Source organism: Ips typographus, linkage group LG6, assembly GCF_016097725.1.
Source record: "Ips typographus isolate SLU linkage group LG6, UJ_Ityp_2.0, whole genome shotgun sequence".
NCBI classification, from domain to species: domain Eukaryota; kingdom Metazoa; phylum Arthropoda; class Insecta; order Coleoptera; family Curculionidae; genus Ips; species Ips typographus.
In genome coordinates this window covers 6,638,880-6,666,828 of record NC_138427.1, presented here as the reverse complement: position 1 = coordinate 6,666,828, position 27,949 = coordinate 6,638,880, and the positions used below count along the sequence as shown (strand labels likewise).

Below are 27,949 nucleotides of genomic sequence, written 5' to 3'. Positions count from 1 at the left end.
TGATTACTAAATTTAATAAAAAGGAACAAAAATTGCCACTTGCCAAATAAAATGAAACGTACTGATAAGAATTTGCTTGTTAATACATGGTCTGATAATGCAACCATGTGCGACAATGTGGAGCTGTACGCCAAGAATTAAATAAACTATTTAACTCAATATTTCACATTGATAAAGTGTACACACACGCCCGCTTTTTATTTATATTAATTGGTTTACGTCAATATTCGGTGTTAATGCATCAATTAACTGGTTCTGGAACTTTCTTCGAATCTAAATAATAATAAAAATTAATGACTAACCCAATACATTCTCTGATAACCTACGAGTACGCGTGAAACAAAAATATATCTTTAGACGGTGACTCTAATATTCTACAGTACTTTTTAGGTTGCTGACAATAAAAGTCATTGGATAAAACAATATACAGTATTTATATTATTGCCATTTTGATTTTAAATTACATATACAATAAGATCTCAGGATAAAAATGGTTGAAAAATGACCAGCTCAAATTGAATATTACAGAACAGAAGCGAGATTTTATACATCCACTTCGTTGTCCTTGCTCAAATAAAATATCAGTATTTTATCACAATCGGCAGGCTTCGCTGTCAATAAATCATCAAAAAGAAATTATACTCAAGGAGACATACAAATACACCAGTGTTTGAAAATAGTTCTTTGTACACATAGCAAATCTATATCACTTTAGTCCTTATCAATAAAACTGGAAGACAGAGCCAAAATAGTCGGTAAAATCACGAACTACCGCATTTGCAAAATGTACAAACAGCAAAATTCTATCATACAGCGATGATAATAATAATTGTAATCGCTAATTTTAGAAAACATGTACATAGTTTAGTTGCCAACTTATCTATTTAAATTTTTTTTACATAAAATATACATACATAAAGAAAATCTATCAAACTCGTTACGCAACTCTGTCTACTGTAGCGATTACCTACTGTTTTGGCACAATACATCATAGAAAGATGAAGAACAGCGAAATAGACAATAAGCATGGGAAGCTTCTCTACAAAATATTGCTATTCAAATTTCATTATCCAAGTCGTGGAACGCCTGAGCGCAGTCCTGTCCCAATAATCCCGCTGACCTATTTACCATAGGTTTGTTCGCAGAAGTCAATGTCACGTGAGCATTCAACCAATAAAAGCCAGCAATTTCCAATTTTCAGTTGGAAACCAGTTTGAAATTGCCTCTACGAACAGACCTCATATAAATGAAAACACATCTGTAGCGCTCAGTCGGGAAGTGGGCGACATCAACCAAAATATATTTTATCCGGTCCAAGCGTACACGTGTCAATAACACCGTTCTGCTGCAGTCGCAATTAACGTAAACAATAATAATTATTGAGTTGTCACCATAAAAAAAAACAAAAGTGTCCAGAAATAGGTCAGTGGAGAAAATGAAACGTGCGCATCAGGTTAAGGCATACCCGTAATCCAAAACATCCGTTTACTATTAACAACAAACCATTAAAAATTACAATATTTAGTTACAAAAGTTATTAATTTTAAAAACCAGCATTGTACATCGAGCTTTACACTAATTGTAATTTAATAGTTCAAAATTTCCCCTTTTTTCAAGTTTTTTTAGCACAGCCTTTTTACACATACCTTAAATATGTTAATCCGATAAGGTTACCAGAAAGTGCAAACCTACTGATTGAACACTGTCATTAGTATTCAATGTTAGGTGAAGAAAGTCCTGAATTTGTATTCAAAATCTAAAAAAATCAGTCTTTACAGTGCAATAACATAAAATTTTAAAAGTTATAACAAAGTTAACAAATTTAAAGCATTAACAGGTTGTAAAACTGAATTTAGGAAGTATTTCATTATTTGATTAATGAAGTAGGGTATAATGGTAAAATATAGCGAGTCCACAATGTGCGTCATTCGCCTCAGCACTGTTTGTGATTGGTCAAGAAAAAGCAGCAAGCTACACATACTCACTGTTATTTTATGAACTCCATAAAGCTTTTTGAGGCTGCTGCACACTTGGACATTCTGAACACTATAAATACTAGAGTACCTAATAAACATGTTAATTTTCAAATCAAAAGACAAGTTACCAGTGCATTTTCCACTAAATGACAATGTCCACTAAAGTTTCTATCTAAGAGTAACTAACTTACACTTAATCAAGTGGTCGTATTGCTTAATTTTTGATACAAAATCACGCTAGAAGATAATATGATTTAAAGACAACCATATTTAAGGTCAATTAAGTTAAAGGGCTCTAAGAATAACGAAACAAGACTTGAGCAACTGGAGTGTGCAGCCGAACAATTACGACTAATTATTGTATTTATTTACATTAACAATGTACTTTAAATATTGTTTGCATTGGTAATTTAAAACAGCATGTGAATATTAGTACATATCAACTATTTTTCAGATTATTCTGGAGATCAACATTTCATCTATATTTTTCCAGCACACATGAAAAATATATCTGTTCAGAGGTAGTTCAAAAATTCAACAGCATTTTGCCAAAAAGTGCATAATACTCATTTTCTCTCCGTGCTAATCAGCAAAATCTGATTAGCGGCGAGAAGAAAAAAGAGCACTGTTTTCAGTTGAAAACCAGAATTGTAGAGAAAATTTCGTATGTCTTTTAGAACAAAAAGTCTGCTTTGCTGAATTTGGCTGCAAAAAACAACAATAAAAACCGTGCTGCAAAGTCCTGATGATCTTCAAAACCAACAAAGCAGACAAACACACAGCCAAAATACAAACAATATGGTTAAGATAGTTCATCAACTGCATAGAAAATAATTAAAATTTCAAAGGATGTATGTTCCAAATAACACTTTGTGATCATGTTTCAGCTAATCAACCAAAAGCAGACCAATCAAACCATATCAATAATTAGTCGAAGCTATTCCACACGTATCGTCGCCTCCTCTTATTAATTTGGCAAACAAAAAATACTGTATAACTTATTGAGCGTCGCAAATAAATTCACTCCAAAAAGTACACTCAGAAAACATTTAGAAAAAACGTTTTTAAATTATAAATAATTTAATAAATATTTCAACAACATTAAAATTAATAAAATATAGTAATTTACATGATTTCATATTTTTCAAATATATTTATACTCTCATCTCCTATCGTGTATAATAATAAATCTTTGACTGTGATTTTCTCGAAGGCTTTTTCCGGTTGTACCATGTACGATTATCGTAAATATTACAGCAAGTTATAAAAGCGTTCATAACATACAAAACGTTGGAAAAAACCTACAAGAAATGACGAATAAACGAGTGAAATAAATTACGTTGCAGTCAAGTAGACGAAGAATAAAAAACATCTTCGTAGAAGCGCTACCAACAATGACTTTCGTAGATTGACAATATACCGAGCGAAAAGAAAGCTCAGAAAAACCCAATTGGCGCGGATCCTCTCGGGAAATGCCGGGAGCACCGTTAAAACTAAATAAATCGAACATTTCCAGAGGACACCGCGCCTGTACAAAGAAAAATATAAATCGAAAGATTCTTTCTAAAAAAATCAAACTAGACAAAAAAATTCCTCTAAAAACGAGTCTACTACAGCCTATTACGGTTCGTATTACCTCGACTGGTCGATGTCGAGCTCGCGTCTATGCTTCAGCCACTCGTCTTGGTTGTTGTTGAAAACCTTTTTCGGGGAGGTATTTTCCTTCCGCTTTGCCCTTAACAGCCTAGGTTTGAAAGGAACAGGTCTTTGATCCTCTTCGAAGGTGTTTTCTTCACGGCCCTCAACGTTACGGGACATTTTTCTTTGAGGCTCATAGTCACTGTAATTGGTCGTTAGTGACCTAAAAAAATAATTTAAAAATCTATTATATTATGTAAAGGTGTTAATTTTGTCTTCAAAAATAAAACAATTTGAGTTACAAATGAAGGAAAAGAACATACAGCCTTCTCCCTTCATTATACCTCGCGACTTCAAAAAACCCCATAAAAAGAAGTCTGAAACGGTTAAATTAGACACATTTGACTGTCAACTGCTTATACCAACAGTTAAACCATTTTTAGAAGGTTTAGAACATTTATAGAGGTCTATGAAACTTTCAAAATGGCCCAAGAGGCCTCTGAAAACTTAAAACAGTTATGAGAAAGTTCTCAGTAGCATTTAAGGATTGCTGACATTTTTAAAATGGTTCTAGAGGCTCTGGCAATTTAAAACAGTTATAGGAAGGTTTAAGACACTTGTAGAGAGGGCTATGGCACTTTTTACAAGGTTCTAAGTAGCATTTAGATATTGCTGACACATCAGCAAGGTGATGTGTCAGCGCAAGTATGCTCGCAAGGTAGATCAATTTGTAGATCATTTTGGTACTTTTTAAAAGGTTTTTAATAATATTTAGAAAATCTGTGGCACATTCCAAATGGTCTTAGAAGCCTCTGGCAACACTAAAACACCCATTATATCTTTGAGAGCCTATTTTTTTATATTGCAACTATAATGAATTGTTTGACTTCCAAGTTATAAATGGTTTATAACAGTCTTTACGTTTATAATAAATCAGCAAACACATACAGACAACTATTTACAATTTTGACTAAATTAATGGCTTTTAAATAAATTACTGGTCAAAGAAACTTACCGTTTACCCATAACAATTCCAGCTAAATTGAGCAACGTCTCTGCACCTTCTTTAATTTTCCTCTCTTCGTCATCTTCAAAATCGATTTTCCGACGAGCCAATTTCACCCGTCGCCTAAAACAATCATAATTGACCCATTAAAACTAAAGCCAAAACTTTTTTAATCAACAAACGAAGTGTAAATGAAATGAACATACCTATTTCTTATAATCCTAAGGTCATTGCTTAGTATGAATTTTTGTTTTAATCATTTGCTAAATTAACCACATCAACTAAACTCAAAATACTCACTTATCTTCGTCGCTCTCGAACGCCTCGTCCTCGTTATCACCGCTATCCGCAGCGCTGTAGGTATGATCTTGACTTGGAGATGTGGTAATAACCTAAAACAATCCACAAGGTTGATGAAAAACGGTCATTCAAACACCAAAACCCGTCCCCAACCTGCATTTCCTGTTTGACACTGTTCACTCTAGCGGAATGCTTCAGACTTAACATCACAGCAGCCGCATCTGCAGCGTCTAATGACTCTTCCTGCACAATTTAAAGCAACTATAACCAAAGTTAACTTTGACAGCACAAAAGCACGAACCTGCTGCTCTCGTTTAACTTTACCGCCATCAACAGCCATTCCAGTCGCCGCAAGTTTTTTGCTTAAGAACGGAAACAGTTCCGGATTAGGAAGATTTGAGCCTCGAAGACCGTTTCTGTCATCTCTGGAGGAAGACTGGTTTGTTTTGGAAGATAGACTGTATAAAGTAGGGTCGATAGATGCGCAAGGGTGAAATGGGGAGCGATTTAACGCTTGAATTAGATTCGGTTTGTACTGAGGGTCGACAGTCCAAAGGGAACCTTTGCCCAAGTTCTGAAAGGTCAAAAATACCGAAAACAAGTAAAATAGCTGTCTGTATAATTAGTTAACAGTTTGTATAAGTCACCCACCCCAAATCTAATACCGAAAGAATCTTGTAAAGAATTTTTTTTTGTAATTTACTCTAGAAGGAAGGAATGAATAATAAATAGCTTTCAGAGTTTAGACTTTTTGGTACACCATTCCCACTAAACATCTCATTCTTTCCTCAGACTACACTCACACCCAACACCAAAAAATAAAAAAATGTTCCTTACTTTATTACTTACTGGCGCTTTCTCTACTTTCTGGAAGCACTTATTCAATGACAAATTATGTCGAACGCTATTTTTCCATCCGGTAGGAGCATTCTTGAAGTACGGAAAGTGATCCAAAATCCAGGCGTAAATCTCTTTGACTGGTAACGCCTTTTGTTTGGAGTCTTCGATTGCCATAAAGATCAGACAGGAAAAAGAGTACGGTGGTTTGCTTTGTACGTGTACCTTGGGATCGTAGGACACGTTGGAAGTGCGGGGACTGTGGCTGCTATTGCTTTGCTGCTGTATTCATGTTAAATTTAAAAAAAATTAGGAGATGAATTTAGAGAGTACCTGTTGGTTGCCATTGGTTGAACCTCGAGGAGTAGGCGAGTTTACCGCACTGTAAGTGGAAGACTCTGGAGTACTTATAGAGGAATCGTCGACGTAGTCACTTGTGGGCGATTGATCCGGAAGAAAGGTCACCGTACTTTTTACCGGCGTCGAAGTGGTACTATTTATTGGAGAGGTGTTGATATTCATCCCTAAATTACAAAATCATGGATAAGTTCACGAATATGTTGTAAACAACAACAATGACATAAACAATAACAAACAAACAAAGTCACGTGTGACTTGCTAAATAGTAAATAGTACAGGGTGATAAAAGTACTGCTGATTTGAATAGGTTGCTGCATGGCACACCTTCTTCTATTCATGTACCTTTAAGTATATCACCTTCGTGCAACCAGGACAAGCTGGTCAAGTCGTCGTCAGGTCCTTTTTGACTTTGCGCCACCGCGAGCAATATCGAAATGGGAGACTGGGCGTTGTGTATGGGGGTGAGCGCGATTGGGCTACCTGGTACTGACATACGTGGAGGAGGTGGTGCGGCCTCGCTTTGAGCCGAACCCGGTCGTTCTGGAGACATCCGAATAATGGGAGAGGGAAACAGCTGAAAACAAAATAATTGATATTAACATTCTAAAAGTCATAGAAGAGGAATCAAAATATTAAAAAGCTTGCAGTGTCTCTAAAATCATCAATCCTACACATCATCTAAATTGACATGTTAAGGAAAACAAAAAATTATTAAAACAGAAATACTGTTTGCCAGGGTCAAATAAAATTATCTATTTACGTGTGATTGGAAAAAGTTTTCTGTGTTTAGTACTATTAGATAGGCATGTTCTCTTATGGTTCTTTTAAGGGAAAAGGTCAGTCTTATTTCAACGCTGAATATTCATATAAACATAGAGCTGCATAAGTTTTGTTTCTGAAATACAGAGTGTTGATTGTACACTTACTACTAAACCAGTTTTCTGTCTAACACATAAATAAAGCACAAGCTGTCCCTATATTTTACTGTTTGGTCTCTTCTAGATTGTGAGGCAACCGTTTTATAGGAAATACTCGTAAGAAGCAAAAAAAGAAACAAAATTAGAAGTACATTTTCAATAATACACACATACACAAGTAAACTATGAAAGAGTAAAAACATAAAATTAAAACATTTAGTGCTCAATTAACCGAATCGAAGCTACTTAAGCAGCAAAAAATTGTTTGATTTAGAAATATGAGAGCAACATATACAGTTTGAATTCAGGTAATCAAAATATAAAATGTAGGTAACTAGATTAACCGAAGTTGACCTTGTTCAAAGCATTTATTGCTTATTTGCTCAACCACTCAAATTAATTTATTATCGTAACGCCGCCTGAATTATCTGGCTTCATTCCCCATCCTATTTACACTACAACACCCTGCTGGGTACATCAAAATTGTCTTGATTCTGCACTAATAAAAATTGTTTTATATAACATTTTTTATCAGTAAATTTTTAGTTTTTCAGCTTACCAGTGAATGACTGCAATCCCTTTAACGCTCCGAAACAAAATCGCACTATCAATAGAAAACCATACTTCAAGTTTATTTTTTTTCAACAAATTTTCCATGAAAGCTACAGCTTCTTGCTAGCATTTTGGGACTTTGGGACATTGCAGTTGCTATGGAGACCAATTCCGTACGCATCCGGGCACGTAAGTTGGGACGCTCGGCAACTATTTGGTTGACGATCAACTCGTCTGCACGCCCTATGACGTATGTCGTAGGGCTGTGCGGGTCAGTTGCAGCGTCACCGTTGCTGTGGCAACGCGCGGCCCAGTTGCCGCTTTCAAATGGTTTTACGTAAATAATAAGAGGCCCTATATGGAGATTCTAGACGGACGATCAATGAGGGCTGAATAAAGATAGATAATGAGCCTGTAAACTTTTTTTTTTCAGTCCGTTGTGATGCTAATTTTTAAAATAAATGCCCTAGTTAAATGATTCAAATTCGTGTGAAAGGAAAGAGGAAAAAATAGAAAGTCTGTATACGATTTAGATGCGTGAAACATTAAATATCTTCATTTCAAATGATTGATTGTTATTAATTAAGTAAATCAGTATGTTCAGATCCTTAAAAGCATAACAGGACATAACTATTCTTCCATTTAAAAACTAAATAAGCCATATCATTTAAATCAATACTCAGAGATGTGGTTTAATAAATGTTAGAAATTTTGTCATAATGGTCTTCTAATCCTAAGTCCCAAGCCTGTGTAGTATTCAAAATTCAAATAATAATACTGGTAATCATACCAACACTTAGGACTAATACACTATCACATTATTATTCAGTGTATTAATTTTTAATTAAAAGCAAAATACTCCCATCAGATCAGTCCACAAAGGAATACAAATATGATGTATTTTCCATTGACAAGTTAAGTGTAAAACTAGGATACTCTGGTGCTTTTCCAATTTTATATGAGAACAGATTACCAATTCACTAGATTTGCCAACCTCCACACTGTATGTAGGTATTCTGGCTGTCATTAAAGTCAAAACAATTGTTAAAAAAAAAAAACAGTATGTCACTGGCATATGCCAATTTTGTGTAATAACCATCATGGTATGAACTCCATATGTGTAGTATTTGTCTAAATCACAAACTATCCACTGGATTTTGGACTAAAATATTAACTGAACTACTTATAACCACTTTAAAGATTGATTTGTAAGGCTCCATGTCCTCTTAAATACCCTAAAATGTGACAAACACCTTTCTGAAACAAACTGTATAATCCATTTAAAGTAACAGAAACAATGCTTAACTTATTAAATCTCCATTTTGATCAAAATATCTCTGCAAAACCCCTTATGAGATAACTGTTTTACCAATCACTTATGTTTTTTTTTAGGTGTGTGAGTTTTAATTACTTCCTTAAAGCATATAATTAAACACTTTACCTACAAAATATGTATAGGTTTTTACTTACTTTATGATGTTATATTGTAGGTAGGTATTTGACTTCAACTTAAAATTGTCTTTCAGATGGTGCAACTAAGACTCATCTTTGAAATCAAACCTATTATTTATAATTACTTAAATACCTATATCCTCGCCTATATCATAACTTTCTGAGACTGACAACAAAATGAATTTTTGTGATTTGGATTTTTTTTATAAATGTTCCTTGTAATTGACAATAATGTGAACTTTTATAGCTTGATTAAACATTAAAAAGAACATTAATAAACCAAGTAAAACCTTGGCTTAACAAGTAGTTTAATCCATATAATTGCCACAAATGATTAGAATATACCCAATGTTAACTAGTCTTATAGCACATATTAGGTTATTGTTTACATTTCAATATAAGTAAAATGATCATGCATTCATTTACAATTTAACTGATCAACACAGTGGCAAAACATCCAAATTTTGTTATTGTCTAAACCCAGAAATTAGCAAAGCATTCTTTGCTGTTTATCACTGATAAACAATAAGCACCATCTAATCAATGTCATTTAGAGAAAACTGTTATGTAATGTAGACTTGAAATATATTTAGGCCTGTCTTACCTGAGCTTCCAGGCTACGGCTGGATTCTCCAGAATCTATTTTTAAGGTCATTTTGAGCATGGAAACACTGAACTTAGACCCACCACACATAAATAATTTAGTACTGGTCTATAAGGTTTTTTCTTTCAGAAATTGATGTCATATAATGATGAGTATATAGTTGCATAAAAATGGGTAAACAAACTAACTATATACAAATATGGAAAGCTCTCAATGCAAGCTTTGGAAACTGTTTTTGATGCCACGCGTTAGTACATAACCATATTTTACTAAAATTGACTTTGCCCCATCATGTCGTCGTTGTTTTCCATTGTTTGCAATAGACGTAAAAACAAAAGTATCTAATTATCAAAGCCTTTTTAAGCTCAACCAAAAAGTTGCAAACAATATTTTTAAATTAAACAATGTAGGTCAAAAATGCGGCCATTAAACAATGTAGGTATGCATTATATACAACGTGAATATTTGGATTTTTTTATTAGTGATTTTGTCGATTAGATTATCGGATAAAATCGAAAAAAAAAGCAAAACATGACGCAGGGCAATGCCAGAATCGAACGGTGCACAAATCATTGAAAATCTCCATACCTTTACACACAAAATTTAAGAAAATCCACGAACGAAACACTGAAATTAAGACCACACCATTTTCTGCCACAAACACATGATATCACCGATTTGTTTGAAGCCAATCCGTTTGACGCTTTTTCAAAATTTCGCGCCAGAAACTTCTTTAAAATCATTTTTTATCGACTTACAAAAAACGTAAATTAGAAACAATTAGGTAATCCAACTTTATAAAAGTTTTCTAATTCAGTAATAAAGAACAAACTATAGTTAAAATACAAATTATTGTATAGGAAGTAATTTATAAATATCAGATTTAAAACAGTCTGCAGTGCTGTTTTGGTTTGCAGGAGACATAGACCAAAAGGTTTTGCTACAGAATATTATTAGTATTGTAAAAACATTACAGCTTAAATAGCAACAAAACTAAAAAACGTAAATAAAAATACGAAAAACTATGTGTATACCTGGTTGCATATTAGTAAATTTGGCATTGATGACATATAACAGCCGTTTTGTTTAGGATTTCGGATCTAGTCACGTTATGATCCAAAGGTAAGGTCACGTGGCCTCTGAGTAAGTTTGTAATGATCGTGTCATGTGAATTTTACATCTTCGCTTTTGCATACGAAACCAATAGCCCTTGAGAGGTAGCATATGACATAATTTTGACAGTTCCAGTGAATTCCGATGTAGTCCGAAAATTGACGACCAACATTTTGTATTTTTATTTATTTTTGTTTGCTTTTTTAGTTTGCAGTGCATTATTAAATGTTCAGTTTTATGTTCTTTTGAGCCGTTTTAGCTGCTTTTTTTGTGGTGAGTTGCTTTGCATGCGACAAGTAGAAAGAACTGATTTGTTATTGTTAAAACGTCAAGCTGTCAAGTATCTGTCAGTTGCATTCGCCTTTTGTTTACTTTTTCTTTGGAAACAATTTTGTTATGGTTTTTTTTTACTGCTTTGTCATTTATAAAACTAGGAAAACCACTTTAGCCAGAAATTATGTCATTTGAATATCAAAACTCTTATCAACCGAAGCGTTCCGGGTCTGTAAGTTATCGGCAAAAACTAGCGGTCATAAAACGTATGATTGTGGAATACGTACACGAAAACGCAGCCCTTGTGGATGAACTGGAGGAAGTACAGGTCAAAATTGCAATTAGAAAGGAAGAGCGCAAGTTTCTGCTTCGCAAACTGTGTGAGTATGAACCTCAGGTGGCCCAGGAAGTGCAGAATTCAGCAAGGGGGGTAGTTACAACACCCAGCACAGTGAATGATGTTAAGAAACCTAAAAAGAAAACCTCAGAGTCTGCCACTATAGAAAGGCGATCATCCACATCAAAACCTCGCAGGCCTAGCATGAAAAGTAGCAAGAAAAAATATGTGGAGCCTGTGCCAGTTGACAGTGTTGGTAGACCAATATTTCCAATAGATTTAGGTAAATTAACAATCCATTCACTTGGAGATGTGGTGGCAGATCGGCCAGAGTTCCACTCTGAAGAAGCTATTTTTCCTGTTGGTTATGTGTCAACCAGAATTTATGGGAGCTTGAAAGACCCCACAATAAAATGCATTTACACCTGTAAAATATCAGAAGAAAATGGTTTACCACTGTTTGCAATTGCTTGTGATGATGGTAGTCATGAAATCACTGGTGACACCCCAGATGTTTGTCACTCTTTGCTACTACAAAAAATAAATGATGCTCTTTCACTGAATGTGGTCAGCACAAGACCTAGAGGTAATGAATTTTTTGGACTAATTCACCCAACTGTGTTACATCTACTGCAAAGCTATCCAGGCACCCGTAAATGTATAAATTATAAATGGACAAGGTTTGAGGTGTTTAAAACTGCTGAAACAGCCAAGGATTATAATGATGCTGGGCTTAGTTATGATTATTTACAGAGAAGTATCAATATGTGCAAGTATAAAATGGCACCTGATGTTTTGCAGAAGCCTAGTGAGTTTATGGATAGTATTTAATAAATGTTTTTTTAATTTTATCAGTGTGTTGTGGTTAATTATTAATAATTGTTCTTTTGATAAAGAGTTTTGTAGTATAAAGTGTATTTTACTATCAGGTTCTTTTCCTTGCTTTTGACGACTTGGTGAATGTCAGTTCTACTTACGTCAGTTTTTTAGAACTTTTAGAAGAAGTTAAAACAGAAAGTCAATTTATAGTTTTCTAAAAAATTAAGAGTTTGAATATGTTACATGTGTTTAATATTTCGATTCTTTTGCGTGATCAAGTAACGCCCTTTGTAACCCAGTCGCGCCGGTTTTACTTTTCTTCTTTTTTTCCTTATCTTTTTTAGAGCACTGGAAGCCATTCTTGTTCTTCTCCGTTGCCAAGTCAATGTAAAAGTTACGACCAAAGCGCGAAGAATTATACCGGCGGCGCCAAACCGCCAAGACCAGTCTACTTGAATTTCAAAGGCCTTTAAGTTTTCCAGTGATAAAATCTTATTATTTTCAGTATAAATACCGATAAATCCCTGTTGATCTTCTATTGGCTTCCACTTACGTTGTGTTGAATATTAAAAGTGATCTTTTGAAGTCACACAGGATTATTTGAGTAAAAACAAGCTTTTGCTGGCAACATTAACATAAAACGCTTTTTAGAGATAGATTCATATAGTAAATTTGAATCATTTGCTTTAAATTTAGCAAGTATTAGCAAATGCATCTTATTCAAATTTTATTTGAGTATAGTGTAAGTGGCTTTCCATATATTCACTGAGGGTGAGAGAAATGAGATCTTGTTATAAACGTTTATAGTAAACATTCCAGTTGTATTATGTCTTGAAACTGACACAAAAATGTTCAACAGTCAGAAATGTGGGCATTCACATATGATGAAGGGTTTGACTGCAAGAAAATACACAAAATGCCCTAAAAACCTTAAGAGCAGAATTTTTTAGGCTTCATCAAAAAAAATAGCTCTAAATGTTATACAAGACGCTGATGCAATGAATAACTTACAGTGAAGCCAATAAAACATCAGACTGAATGTCATCTCTAAAAAGGTCTTTCTACGGATGATCAAAGAGAAACGACAAGGAAATTGATTAGTACAAATTGAAATGGATTCTGAATGTACGTGGTGACTTCTCGGCGACCAATTAAAAGTGCATAACACTTTCACGTCTGGCAATTTTATTGTTGTTTTATTAACTGCAATTTTATTCGAAATCTCTCGCCTATGCTTTTAATTTTATTGTAATTTATGTTCTCCTTTTCTTGTAGTTTATTGAGTTTGACGTTCAGTAAATAGTATTTTCTGGTTTTAGTGCAGGCTTAAAAAAGGAGTTGAAAGTTTTTCCGTTATGGAGCAGCAAGATTGGGCAAACACGATGTTTACTAGACGCACTCTTCACTTATAAGGTAGGTGCTAATTTTGGTGTTTATTAATAGTGGACAAACTGTTAATATCTCTGGGTAAATAAACTTGTTTCACGGATGCCAGACAACTTTGAGATGAGAAGGGCAAATAGCCGCTTTTTGTGTCCACCTTGCGTGTCTCGATATTTTATAATGGGTCATTGGCTATCAGAGATGAGTCGTTACTACTAATAAATACCAAGACCATTTCTTTGTCTGACGACCATACGTTAAGAGCTTTTAGTAGTTTTCTATTGGAGAACGCAGCGAAATCCGTAAACTAATACCAGCTTTTTATGGTGATGGTAGGTAGCATGCGGGACAATTCCAACAGTTAATACACTATACTGAAATTCCGTTCTTTAATACTTTATTCGTTTGGAGCTCGTAAAAATAGATTCAATAAACTAGTGATGACTTGATCGTGACTGAAATTTAAAAAACTACTAAGACTTTCTGGAACTAACTACACATAAACAGAAGCATCCACCTGCTGGCAGTGTTGGCACGCTAGAGACGCACCTTTCCTCGGAAATCACGGTTGTCCCGAGATTGGTAACGGACAACCAGTTTGCATAAAAGAATATTTTACATGCTACAAACACGCAGAATATCTGGTTACCGTGTGATTACGACCACATTGACTTTGAGTTTTGTACCTACTTTTTAACCTTAAAAGACACTATTAACCACTTATTTTCTTATTATGAGTTCGATAATGTATCTTTATGAAGAGTACTGATGGAGTAGTAAGAGTATCTAAGCTGCTTGAGTAACCTTGTCAGTGCATCGCCTATCAATAGTACATATTGTAAAGCCATTTTACTTACATATTTGACCTTAATATGGTTATCGATAGCACTTATCTTTGGAATAAGATTTATTGCATTAAACTAACATACCTAACTCTAAGTAGTAAGTAAGTAGGTAGGCAAATTTACAACAAAAACAGATATAAGAGTTTTACATTAGACTTGCTCTTTAGCTAAAGTTTCTTCTTTATTGATTGAAAATCCATCATAAATCTTAATAATTTATATAAATTCCTTTTGTTCTGCATACCTAGTCATTAATAAGTGTTAAAGTAAAAAATCAACTGTTGTATTATTACAATTTTTGAAAGTATAAATTATTTCAACTGGGGTGACAACTTGTGTGTAAAACTGTATCTGTCTATGGGAAAAACTTCGAAATGGTATTTTGTTCGGTCACTTGAATTGTGTACATATTCCTTTTAGATAACCCACAAAAATTCAGTTATGTGGAATTCCTGGTTATTGATATTTTCATGAAGTGAAGCATATTTTCGATACATTTCCAAGCGAGACACTTTATTTATATCTCCATTATTTACGGTAAAAGTTCTTTTCCAAAATATCTCTTTTCTTACTGATACCATTCACTGGCATTTTAATGAAATGCAACGACAGGCTCCAGCTATTCCAAATATGAGAGCAACCTGCAAAAGTATCCCATGTGAAAAATAGCGCTTATCTGGAGTGGAATTTTAATTTAAACTTACCTTCATATGTAAATATTTCAGGAGCACTCGACATAAGTGTGCGAATTTCTTGTCTGTTAAAGGTTCGGAAAGATTATTAATTTTATATTCATGTTTGAGCAAAGTTGGTGCTTTATAAGCTTCAAAGTCAAAAAATGTACTAAAGATACTTCTTCCAAAATATTCTTTAGCTTTCCTCTCATCTATTCTTGAACCGAGTAGGTATACTTTATCTTTGTATTTTGAGGCAGCAGGTTAAGCGACACATTATATGCTTTTTCTGTTATGTCCTGCAGTACCTTTTCTTTGAATGCTTTTAAGAGAAATTGGGTCTCTGCTACTTTCTTAACGCATTGAGTAACGTACCCTTAATAATGGTAACCACAGCACTGTTTGTGAGTAGTATGACACCTCTATCCTTCTTTCATCCAGGTATGATAGTATTTAACTGTTGTCTTGTCTTTTGTTCACTGTTACTAGAAAAAAATTGTTGCACAACTCTGGAGAAAAGTGCAACTCTTGCAGAAAATGCTTGACATTATCTTGTTACAGATTTCATGCCATATAACACATGTAAAGAGTTTGATTTTTGAATCAAATTCCGGTGTTGAATTAAGATCAACACGCATCAACCTAATTGAATCGAAACACTCAACGGAGCAGTAAATAAACCCCTCGGAATCATTATCAAAGAGTGTTTAAACACGTACACGCAAGACCGGACGTCCACTGATTTATGAATATACGAAACCTCTATGCTGTTGTGCATATCCCTGTACCTGACTTAAACATTTTCGCAACGGTTTACATGATTCATTTCGCGGATATTTATGCGGCAAGGCCTTATTTGGCTTATCGTATGTTAATTCAACGAACGGAGAGGTACAGGTGAACATTTTTCTGCGTCCGATCGCAAACTGACCTCAGGCTACTTGCTCTCATGTCAAAACAGGACGATCTCGCTTTGGTTACATGCATACCTAAACGACGTTTTAATCGTATAAATTTTTTGGGACTCGTCGATTTGGTTGGTTTTGATTAATCACCATAATACACACTCGTTTCAGATTTTTTATGTTTATAATCGATCCTGTTATGGGCGGTCACATTTTAGATAAATCAAACTACTGTAACTGTACCGTTTCGATAAAAAATAGTTTTTATGTAACGAATCAAATGCTCATGAATAAATTCCCAATCAAGAAGTAGCTGCAAATAGTTTTGTTATGGCGTAACTATCCGCTGAAAACCTTGGTTTGGTCTGGGTCCAGGCTGAATTTTTGGCATTGAACTTTATGACGATAAGTTTCTCGATTTATGAACTCTATACAGTGAGTGTCACGAATTGGTGTACCATACGATAATCGTGTATATTCTACAAGTGGAAAACGAAAAGTTTTTTGGCCAACAGTATTTTCAAGCTATTTTAAAGGTATACTAAGACACTGAAAGTATTCTAGCTTGAAATTTGAGCCAATTATTATATTGCCAAATTGTTAAACTTTCTTATGTATACTATTTCATTGTGGGACACACTCTGTATACAGGCTATTCAGTAGAACCCTGGACATAGGAGATTAACATGGAAAACTGACTTGTCGAAAATCGGTTTCAATACTGTATTTGGATATAAAACATCATCAATGATAAGATAAAACATACAAACTTAAGAATAACTAAAGAAAAATTTGGTTTCCTACAACATCCTTCTGTCTGTTCTTATTTTACTAGATCAACTCTTCAAAGGTTATCTTTTCCATTTTTAAAGCAGTTAGTAAGTAGATACAGATCTAGCCAACCCTTCCAAATCCCATTTACCGGGAAGGTAGCAAGCAACTTTAACAGTCCAAGAGCTTAAATAAATAATCCGAATCCACTGGCAGGTACCTGCGTGATAAAATATTATATGAATAAAATTACCATATAGGGAAGAATAATGACGTGGGCAATTTTTTAATGATCCAACAAGGGCCCTTTTGTAACAAGACATTGTTGTGGCGACCCGCGAAGTTTCTAATGGCAGGTTGTATTCAAGCTACGTAGGGCGTAGGGGTTTGTATATTATTTTATTTCTTTTCTAGTATTTCCTACGTCCAGTGGCGTGTCTGTGTCGTTTTTTGGGTTATCTTCATGTAGCTTTTCCAGCTGTTTAGTTTACATAAAGAAATTAGAAAATAAACGAGCAGTGCAAAGCTGATTAAGAAGCACGTCAAGAATTAGTTTTAAGTGAGATTTTAGTTGTGTTTGAAGTTGAAATGCATAATGGCACGGTTATGGAGTTACTTAAAAATGAAGATGTAAGGGTTTAACCGACATAGGGTCGTTTAGATTAGGATCGCACCGTCTAATCTCTCGCAGTACTGCAGAAGGGAATTATTTAGACAAATTCCCTGTCAGTCCCCAATAGTCGTTAGAACTGGACCGACCAAAACTTCCCTTCTTCGAAGTTAATCGGCAACACTGCTTGACTGAAATACAAAGTCGTGTTTATTTACGAGCGGTAGTAATAAAAACAAACATTTCCGTAATTATGTAAATCAAAAGAAAGACTTATAGTGAGCAACAGAAATATGAACCGTAAACATGAATAGGACGGCCATTCGTTTTGTTTTTAACTGCCTCTAATACGTTACCGATTTATTTTAATCTCAGCTTTAATTGGGTTATTCTTGTATTATTTTTAAGTTATATCCAGGCCGCTTTGAGTTCCGCTTTCCACTTTTAAATATTTCTAAATCGATTTCAGGTTTATCAGTCTCCTGGTAAACAAAATGTGAATCAATAAAACCGGCGAAATTTAGAACACAATTGCCATCCATAACTTAATTTGTCGAGTAATTAAACTTTACTTAAGCGGCTTTCTTTCATGAATGTATTGTTGTTATAACACTTTATTGCCCCAGATATAGGCTGTAAGTAATAATGGACATTTTTCTGTATGAAACATGACAAATATTTATCCTGTATAATAAAAAAAGGTTTATTAACGTTTAAAACCGAAATTTTTAGTTATTACTTGTGTTGTCTACAATTAAACGAAGAGATAGAGAAGATTGTATTTATCATCAATTTGGAGATGACAACCTGGGCACCAAACTGAAAAACCTCAAAAACTTTGCATACTGAAGGGGCCAGTCAGTCTCAAAACGTCTCTTAATAGATACCATATTCAACTTTTTGATTAATTGTGGACCTTAGCCCAAGAACCTGATTAGTGATTGGTCAAAAAGACAGCTTTCAACTTGCTGCTTTTTCTTGACCAATCACAAAGTACGAACTGTTATGATTTACACAAATACTGCGCATGTGATTTAAATTCAACATTTTCATTAACATTGAGTGCATCATGTGATCCTAAAATCAGATTCAGTGTTTAGGTCACGTGCTTACACTCACATAAAACAGAAACGTCAATTTACCCGACATTGCCATATATCCGTTATTTTAAATATTTTTAGTTTCTCGCCAAAAATGTTAAAACTTAATTTTTCCAGTAACAGTTTACAAAAAATCTTCGTCTTCTCTATTACAAAAAAGAATAAAAAATCAAGGCCCCATTTGAAGCAAACCGAAATTGGTTTGGTACTTATCGGTTCCATTACAGTTAAAGGTGCATTCCGCCGAATCCTTCTGCATGCAAAATTTCAATTAACGGCCGCTTAGAATTGTTCTGACATCGTAATGGCATCGTGGTATTCGGAATTTTTTTCCAGTGTTGTTTTCCGCGAAAAGGGGCACACACAAACTTTCAACCGGATCTTTCGTATGAGCGCATCAACAAAATTGAAAGTCGACAATACCGTAATTAAATCCGCTGGACCAGTATATTATCCGCCCTCTTTTTTTGCGAATGTAACCAGGCCCTTAGATTCTGAATGAAAATGGTCAGTAGAAAGCGATGGAGAAAAAAAACGAAAACCAGTCTCCCTGTGCATAGTTTCATATAATGAGCCGTTTTGCAGTGCGGACGACCCGAAGGCAATACAATCGTATATCTTTACAAGTTTATTAAAAAACGTAAGCGAGGCCACATTTCATCATGTCAGATGATCGGGTTTTTCTTTGGTTATTCCCTCGGTAACTGTATAGGAAATCGACTGAACGTACGTGGAGATAATATTAAATAAGCGGTTGTTAGGCTTAGAGCATGTTGACATTTGAAAGTGGGCGATTGGGCAGCTGCAAAGTCATTCTTCAATATGCCAAGCCACTGTAAATACCTCTTTGTCTTAGGTCAGTATATGCAAAATCAACATTACAATACGCAAGCAGTTACAGCACCTGTAACATCCCATAAAATTCGTTTGCAATTTGAGTTTTGTAAAGGGAACCGTGCGCTCTTTCATCATTAGTGTGAACCTGGCATAAAATGGGGTATTGTTCCCCGGACACGCATTGTATTGAACATAGTACTGCGTGTAGGTACTATAAAAAGATAACATCTGCAAGCACCTGGTGTTGTAGTACCTTTTATGCCCGGCGAAACCGAAATCCCAGCTCGTAATTCATTTGCTACCTAAAAGGTGGGATTTGTCGATTTAAAGACCAAAAACTTCCGCTCTTGAATGTCGCCTTTTGTCTAAGTTAACCCAATATTTAGATCTTTGGATTACACTTGTTGTTGAAAACTCCTTTATCCTTAAATGTAGAAAAAAGAAGTTTACAAAAACAGAGATCCTGTAAAGATTAATCTCTCGTGGCGCCACTGGCTATTAATAACCATATCATTATATGCAGCATTCCAAAGTATACCGAATTATTTTTAACACTGGGAAATGTCTTCACGCTCCTCAAAGAAGGAAATTAATGAGCCTGCTTAGAAAACACAAAGAGGTACGACGGCGCCATCTATTTCTAGTGGTTGACATTTACATTTTACATGAAGCAAAACTTTTGTGTTTTGCCAACTTGCTCAAAAACATCTGTATTATGCAACTCTATCTAGAAATAATTGAGTGTTCTTCAAAAGATGGAAGATCCGTCTTGAATCTCCGGCCAACTTTTCAAAGTGGCAACAGGGCGCATTCTTGAACAGGTTCAAATGGATGTTGGACCGTCTTCATCGTCCATTCCGTAACTTCTTTGCAACGCTATTCATTATATTAAACGTCATAAAGAAATGCAGTTGGTTGCCATTGCTAGTTATATCTGTTGTAGGGATAAGCAGGCGGCTGAAGGCTGCATACCGGGGTTGATTAAAATATCGGTTTTTATCTTTTTTTTTTGTTGATGATTGATGATCTGAGAAGGCGCAGGGGATAATTTTTAAGCTTTAACACTTAAATTTCATTAGCAAGGTCTAGATGACAAGGTTGTGAAACTTACAGGTTACAGGTACACGAAGATGAGAGGTTGCTCTGAGAAGGTTAAAGTGTCAATTATTATGCTGTTAGCTTACATAGGAATAATCAATTTTTTTTGAAAATGGCACATTGTTATTTGTAGTAATTAAATTAATTATAAATGGAAAATAAATAGGGTGAAGTAGATACTTCATGGGAAGTTCCATCAAAGAAAGTAGGTTTATGTAATTCTATCGAAGCTAAACAGGTTAATTTATCCTTGAGAACTTGTTTTCCCCGAAGTAATGGGTTCCAGTAGCTCAAGCTTAATGCTGTTTAACTGAAAATATAACCTTTTGTCCAGATACCTTCTGGGCGTTATGATGGATTCATCATCATCACAGTCATAACATATTGACAGATGTGAACTCACTCTTTTGTCAGTTGTTGCTGATGTTGACAACATGGATCCACAGCTTAATAATGTCCCTGTCTAAAGGTTTTTTTTTGTAAAATGCTGCATACATACACATAGTCAGGACGTCAGCACATCAGCCTTCAGAGGAGGATTCACTCATCAGTTGTATAAATTTTTCAAGAACTAGTATAAGAGCAAACAGTCTGTGAATGCTAAAACGCTATTTTGTACAGTTGACGTGACTCTTGTATTTGTTTTATTAGTTTCTTCTGTTTTTGACTATTAATATTGTTTGGTCTGTTTGTTTTCTCCGCATGTATATTATCAAGCTTCTTTACTACCAGTGGCTTAAATCATAAAATTGCCCTGTGTTTTCAGAATTCCTGTCGGTGCATATAATTTACCGCATTCATATTCAGTTTTCGTTTTTGACATGGGTATTGCGAGTTGTAAAGTCACCTTTCGAGGTATAGGTATTCTGAATGCACTTCGCAAACTTGGCGGTCATTGAAATGAGCACACCCGGTATACAATAACCTGCACTTGTCGAACATACGCGATACTATATACCATCTCAACTTTCCGATCCCAGGCTTCGGATGACATTTTTTCCGCTTCTCTTTTTTTCTTCTTTTTGCAATTGACAATTCAATTGACCGGGGCCGGTTTTCCCAGAATGGTTTCGCGATCGTCTTTTGTTCTCCGCCGCCTCCTCGCGCAGGCTCGATTCATTTTTTTTTTGCTTTTAGCCAATCGGTTGACATTTCTAACTTAATTTAACGAGACCACTTCGAGTTCCGTTTTTTTAGCTGTCTCATAAAAGTTTACCGCTCCACCGTTTATTATCCCATTATACGGGGCCTTGTTCTAATTTGGTGAGGTGGACCTCCAATATTCAAATTGTCAGGCAACCGAAGCGAAGCTGTTTAGCCCACGATTTAATCAATAGCCGTACAGAGACACAACAACAATACTTGCGTGATAAATACTTCAGCCACTAAAAGTCATTGCTTGTGTTGTACTTAAACACCTTTCGACACGATACGAACCTGTTTATAAGATGTTTTGAAGAAAATAATGTCTGTCAAGCACGTTTAAGGCCTGTTTGCCAAAGTGGAAACGTGTTGATGGGCTTGAAACAGTTAAAGCCTCTAAAAATGTATGAGTAGATTCGTATATCTACAATAGAACAATTATATTACAGAGTACTTCAATGTGCAATTAGCAAGAAATCTAATGCAGGCTTTCCCATTGAACATACAATATACAAGAATATCCAACATGCTCATAATGTTTACAGAGAAAATTACATGATGGTATAAAAGGTATGATTTCAAGAGGAATATGCTCAAGTGGCCAGAAATGATGACATACTTCATATATGCCCAGTAAATCTTACTGTCATATATTCTAGTCAAATTTACTATCAAAATGAAAATGTGTGTTTTCCAGTACCTGATGACACACACTAATTGTTGAAGAATTCTTGAAAGACTACCCACATTATGATTGTTTAAGTGATGATAAAAGTGCAGTCCATTCTCTGGCAATATGTGTCAGGCACAGTCTTGGTTAACCTGAAGTTATCCATAAAACTATAACCATACTTTGGTGAAATGTAGGATTCACATCAATAAGGCAAGTTGACTCTCAGAACTCATCTCAGAAGATTTTAATGCCTTACATTTACTGTGATCTTATGTATTCTTCTTCTTCAAGTGTCATCTCCTCTCAGAAGGTTGGCTATAATCATGACTATTTTCACTTTTGATGCTGCAGCTCTAAACAACTCAGAACTGCAGTTGCAACATTTTCTCAGTTTATTTAACCAGGAAATGCGTCTTCTTTCTCTGCTTCTTTGTCCCTGTATCTTTCCCTCCACAATATTTCTGCAACAATACACATTTCTCTCCCCTCATCACGTGGCCCAGATAGTGCATCTTCCTTATTTTAATTCTGTTCATTATTTTCTTTTTCTTGCTCATTCTCCCCAGTTACCATTATATCCTATATACATCTCAAATGCTCGATCACTTATATTTTTCTTTATCGTCCAGGACTCCATTTCATATAGCAACATTGAGAAAACGTAGCATCTCAATATTCTGACTGAAAATTGTAAGTTATTAATCTACTGCATTACCTTCATTGACAGTTACATTGTCCAGTAAGTGCAGAACGACGAATTCTCGTTCTTCTGTAGCATTATTTCTACCAAATGTCAAAAGTTGCCAAGATATTTAGTTGCAAAATGTGATCTCTGGTTTTTATCATGAAACGTCCTACACGTTACGAACAAAAACCATTCGTCAAGTATAATCAGAGACCAGAATCAGAAGCAATAAAAGCCATTTTATGAAAACATTTTTTGAATAGTCAGCAGGAGAGGTCAAAGACTACCAAAAAACTGTTAGTTAGTTAGGAAAATTTTGACTACGAACTCAAATTAATTATTATCTTAGCTGCTATTTTAATTTGTTTCAATCTGCAATAGCTAAGATATTTTACGTACAGTTTTAATTTTCTTTAACTTCCTAAAGTTGAAAAAAAGCGAAACATTTTCCGTCAGTCAAGAAAAATTATTATTACTTTGAAGAAAATATGAGAATGAGCGAAGTTCAAATTAGTTCTAGAATCTCAACAAATAAGTCCAAATTTGGCAACTGTTTGTACTGCAAACAAGATTCCCATTACACTTGTACCCATAAAATCTTCTTGTGATGGCACACATTGGTTGTTTTGTAAACAACAATCACGTTGTTGTGACAGGTACACTGAAAGTTCTTATTGTAATTGTCAAGTTGTTGTGACACAGACCGTGTTTGGCTACACAAATACTAAATTAATCAAGTTAAGAACCGCCTCGAAAATTGATGGTTTTAAGATGCATGTTGTAGAAGACTCTCCAGCCAAGACCTGCTAGTTTTCCATTTGCAAACATGTACTCGTTACTTGTGATATTCACTATGTTGTGCGTCACCGAATGGCTAGTTTACTACTGTGTTTTGATGTTTTGTATTGATCATATTTTTAATGATGTACCCTAAACACATCATATATCCAAGGCTGTCTGAGCAATAAAAGTGGGTTTTTATGCAGATTCGTCGTTTCAGAGTCACGTAGAACTGGCACGTTTTGTTATGCTGTTCATTTACTGTAAAAGGGCATTGTAGATGACTGTTATTTTGAAATTTTTGTATTTATACAGATAAGAGACTAAAAATTGGGTTATTTGGTGATGTTGCTCCGGCTAATATCTAAACAATATTTCCACAATTATTTCTATTAATATAGCTTTTACGGTTATCACAAGTGTGAGATGTTCAAGTGTAATGGGTCAAGATAGTTAAAAACTTCTTAAAACGTGCTTTAAAGCAGCTTTCATAATACGCTAAAGTAAAAATAGAATGAGGAACCAACCAAACCAGACAAATTGTGCACTTGAGTGTCATTGAATATATTCCTCGAGATAAGCATAATCTAGTAGGGATCTGACTTATTACAAGATCTTTTTCTGAATGCTGATGATGAATCTCTAGGTAGGTTTAGGTCTAGATCACGTGATTTCGTAGAACTTGCTAATGTTTAAGGGGTTAAGATTGCTAGTGGAGAAGGAGAGAGAAAGCTGTATTGGTTTTGAGTTGGGGGCCATTGTAAAGACTTTGTCACCAAAAGAAAAAGGTAGTCAAAAGCATTGCCAACTTTTTTTAAATCTAAATCTAGTTAATTTATTTTCAATTTTGGTACCCCTTTGAATGATTAGATGTTTCTTACCGTACTTATGTTTGTTACTTAATGCTTTTGATTTGTTTGTTTATGGAAAATGTGTAATTATCGGGTAAGTCAAATAGTTAAGAACTTAGATTGTAAAATTGATTTGAATCTTTGTTTGTTAATTATATTTGTCTCGTTACCAAGTTAACATTGATTATCAATAATTTTAGATTATTAATGGGCGATAGAGGTTATATGAAATTAAGTTAAATTTAAAATGTGTTTTAAACAAGTAAATGTAGTCATCAGGTAAATTCCTGACGCTCAATGACACTTGCAACTTCCTGAATTCCAGCATCGATAATTCTTTCTGCACTGGGTCGTTACGGCTCAACATCTCGGGGCTCAAAAAACCGTACAGGCCCTTGTGGCTCTGTGGTATCGGCAACATCGTCAGGGGGCCGAAGTTCTTGGATCTCGTTTTCTCAAGGTAGGCGCGCCATCGTCGTACACCCGGTATAACAAAAATTTCAGCGTGCGTTCACTTCAGTCGGTCGGTACGTTTCAGTCCAAATCGATTACTGGTTGGTACCGCGGCGGTGTTTCTTTAATCGGACTCAATTTTACGAGAGATTTATCAAACTGTACACCGCGATTGTTTTCGAATCGGTTTTTCTGACTGAACTTGTATGTTATAATTTGGAAGGATTTACGTAAAGGCAACTCTGAATTGCTGGCAGTGTGGAAAGTGTGGTTTTCACCGAAAGGGAGGAGAAAACTTTATATAATGGCCTGTGTCTAGTAAGTTTTGATTTTAATTTATAGTAATTTGAGTTTTAAGGTTGTTGAACTTTTCATTTTTTTTACCTAATTTTGGTTCAAGTACATAATTTATAATAATTGTCTATAGTACTACCTCTAATGCTACACAAAGTAACACTTGTATTTTTGAAAACAATTGAATAGAACTTATTAGATTAGATTTTTTCTTTTTGGTAATGTTTCCCACATTTAAAATTAAATAACCCGATATTAAGGGAGTTAGTAATAAATACAATTGACCGACGCTATACTTAATGCTAGTTCCATCTTTGGAGCAACAATTTTAGTAGTATTGTAATATAATTTTTTACTATCACTACTACATAAATTTAGTTTGGGTTTCAAATTTACTTACAAATACAAATCACATTTTTTTGTATACTAAAGTACTCTAATTTTATAACTTTTACTGTATTTTGTAAATCTCTGCTAATAGTAAAATATGAACTTTACAATACTTAAAATCCCTTCCCATTAGCCTCAAATTCAAGCAAAGGACGAATTGTTGTTACAGTCTGCTCTAATCTGTACGCAGGGCCTTTCTCATAAATTCTTCCTGGAATGGTTTGTACCATCCTCTAGTTCTAAGGTCTAGTCAAAAACATTACATTGTAATTTGGAATTAAGCCACTTCCAACAGTCACTTTAAACAAGCTTAGTTAGATGTAGTACAGACTGTGACTTTTTCCACTTGTATTGTCACAGTCTGAACCAAACTTAATTTAAGCTAGACTAATGAAACTCCCCTTGGTTATAGGACCTTATTTCGTTTGATTTCTTCGTGTAGAATACTCTTTTGACACACCAAATTGTTTTTGACATTCATTTTATGATATTTTGAATAATATGCTGCTCAATTGATATTTTTTTAAATCTTTTAATTTTGTTGATATGGTTATCAAATAATATTGTAAGTAGACGGTAATTTATGTTACACTTTACTAGTATGTAGGTTTTGAATAACTTTTACAAAGCTTCCATAATTACAAAAGTTAGCAAAATATAAGCAAAATTCACTTATGAACGTTTGACTATTCCGGAAGTCATAAATCTGTCTTATTATGCCAACTTTAAAATTTATAGAACTTTACCTCGACACAATTTTTTGTTCAGTAAAATTAAGAGTTTATGAACCAGGAATAATCTAAATCTTTATTTAACTTCGTTACAAATCTAACTTTATTTTAGGCAAAACGATTATTTGAAGTAGACATATTAACCCAAGCATGGAATATTAAACCATTTGGCATGCTTCCTAAACTTTATTTAGTAGATAGGAAGCAATTAAGTGCTTCCAACAGTGTATAACTGAACATGCAGATATTAAATCATTAAGAGTGTTATGAAATATAATTATTGCAAACAGGATTTTGCTTTGCAGGCTTTAAAGAAACATTAATAATTTAGCTTCTTGTGGTATTCGACCATCAAGAGTCAGAAATTACACCATTATTCCAACTACGTGTAAATTATCTTCTAAGTAATTATGGTATACCCTTTAAACCGCCCACCAAAAACTTTTTGTAAGTCGTTACTTAAATGAGAATTTTGCGTGTCGGGCTGGTTCGGAAACACAAATAGGTATTAAATTTCTGACTAATTCACCTCTTTTCCAACACAACAGAAACACAGAAACCACCAAATAGCAGGTGCATTCGGGCACCAACTAGACCCATAATCCGGCTACCTAAGTTTGAACTTGTTAGGAGTTTTACCATTCAGTTTTTTCAGGACCATTTTGGGATTTGCACAGCATTTTTATAAAGAGTTTTGTGCAAACTATTAACCATCTACCAGACAAAGACACGATAAAATCCAAACTTTGTAGCTCACAGGTAGCACTTAGCGGTAATTCTAAAAACGTTTTGTTAGCACCTGTCCGCCAGAGGGTTCATTAGAACCGATTTTAGTTTTAAACTGATTGTTTACATTAAGTTTATGGTTTGTAAAACACTTTACTACCAGCACTCGAAAAGCCCAGAGTTTTTGATAGCAGTATTTGTTAATAAAGGGATAGTAATAAACAAGCTAAATATAGTTTTCACGTTTCACATTAGCATTAAGTAGACAGGATGTTCCAAAAAAAGGTTCATCTCAACCAAACAAGTTTTGTAAACTTTTAAAAATTTCACATTAGTATAGTGTTTTTTAATTTCACTAATGTGTCTGTTTCTGTGATTTATAATTTGTGTCACTTTTTCATCACATTATTCAGATGTGTTTTCCTTCTTTCCATTTACTAGAACTTCAGTTTTTTCAGTTCTCTCGTTCTGCGGTGGGGTTGTTTATTTCAGAAGTACCTCAGAATGTTGTTGTATGACATACAAATGTATGATTTACAAGACGAGCTTTTAGTGAAAGTCGGTTTTAGGCTTAAGAAATTCAATAAGGAATGCAGTCGAGACAAACGATTTGTAACAGCTCATATTAAGTGGAGTTGAAATTATTCGGTCAATTGAATTGAATGCTTCTGGTGCACGTGTCTACTTGTGCAGACGACAATAATTCAGTTTAATCACACAAATATAAATACAGTCAGTGAAATTATTCAATTCAGAGACTCAAAGAATTCCGATTGGGATTTTCATATTCATCAATATAATTGAAATTTCAATTCT

General features: G+C 34.6%; 3 protein-coding genes across 10 annotated transcripts in view; 2 read left to right on the top strand and 1 right to left on the bottom strand.

The window, feature by feature from the left end:
- Positions 1–415: 415 nt before the first annotated feature.
- Positions 416–9,871, bottom strand: LOC145730901 (uncharacterized). 4 transcript variants are annotated; one of them, XM_081982414.1, is made up of 9 exons: positions 9,643–9,871; positions 6,460–6,691; positions 6,091–6,281; positions 5,770–6,036; positions 5,222–5,494; positions 5,074–5,163; positions 4,921–5,012; positions 4,630–4,743; positions 416–3,837 (listed from the first exon to the last, which is right to left on the bottom strand). In XM_081982414.1, the coding sequence occupies exons 1-9, from the start codon at positions 9,730–9,732 to the stop codon at positions 3,609–3,611; spliced, it is 1,578 nt and encodes a 525-aa protein (XP_081838540.1). In that variant the 5' UTR covers positions 9,733–9,871; the 3' UTR covers positions 416–3,608. The 4 variants fall into 4 exon arrangements, with proteins under 4 accessions (XP_081838540.1, XP_081838538.1, XP_081838539.1 ...); XM_081982412.1 differs by having other exon boundaries at positions 5,758–6,036; positions 9,643–9,870; XM_081982413.1 differs by having other exon boundaries at positions 5,758–6,039; positions 6,475–6,691; positions 9,643–9,870.
- A 1,018-nt stretch (positions 9,872–10,889) lies between these two features.
- boi (brother of ihog) overlaps positions 10,890–27,949 on the top strand; it is a 33,454-nt gene continuing 16,394 nt past the window's right edge. For 3 of the 5 annotated variants that reach the window (XM_081981069.1, XM_081981073.1, XM_081981074.1), the window contains exon 1: positions 24,957–25,310. The gene's annotated coding sequence lies outside the window, so the exon portion shown is untranslated. Of the gene's footprint in view, positions 11,029–13,503; positions 13,598–24,956; positions 25,311–27,949 lie in introns of those variants that run through there. The other 2 variants (XM_081981070.1, XM_081981071.1) reach the window with 2 other exon arrangements.
- LOC145730082 (transforming growth factor beta regulator 1) lies at positions 11,022–12,290 on the top strand. The gene has a single exon (XM_081981076.1). It carries the CDS (start codon positions 11,213–11,215, stop codon positions 12,194–12,196), a length of 984 nt encoding a protein of 327 aa, XP_081837202.1. The 5' UTR covers positions 11,022–11,212; the 3' UTR covers positions 12,197–12,290.

Coding starts and splice junctions, on each gene's coding strand:
- LOC145730901 (XM_081982411.1), bottom strand. CDS start 9,732: ATGTGTGGTGGGTCTAAGTTCAGTGTTTCCATGCTCAAAATGACCTTA. Junction 5,013..5,073: donor GTGTCAAACAGGAAATGCAG/GTTGGGGACGGG, acceptor GGATTGTTTTAG/GTTATTACCACATCTCCAAG. Junction 4,744..4,920: donor TTCGAGAGCGACGAAGATAA/GTGAGTATTTTG, acceptor TGATTGTTTTAG/GCGACGGGTGAAATTGGCTC.
- LOC145730082 (XM_081981076.1), top strand. CDS start 11,213: ATGTCATTTGAATATCAAAACTCTTATCAACCGAAGCGTTCCGGGTCT.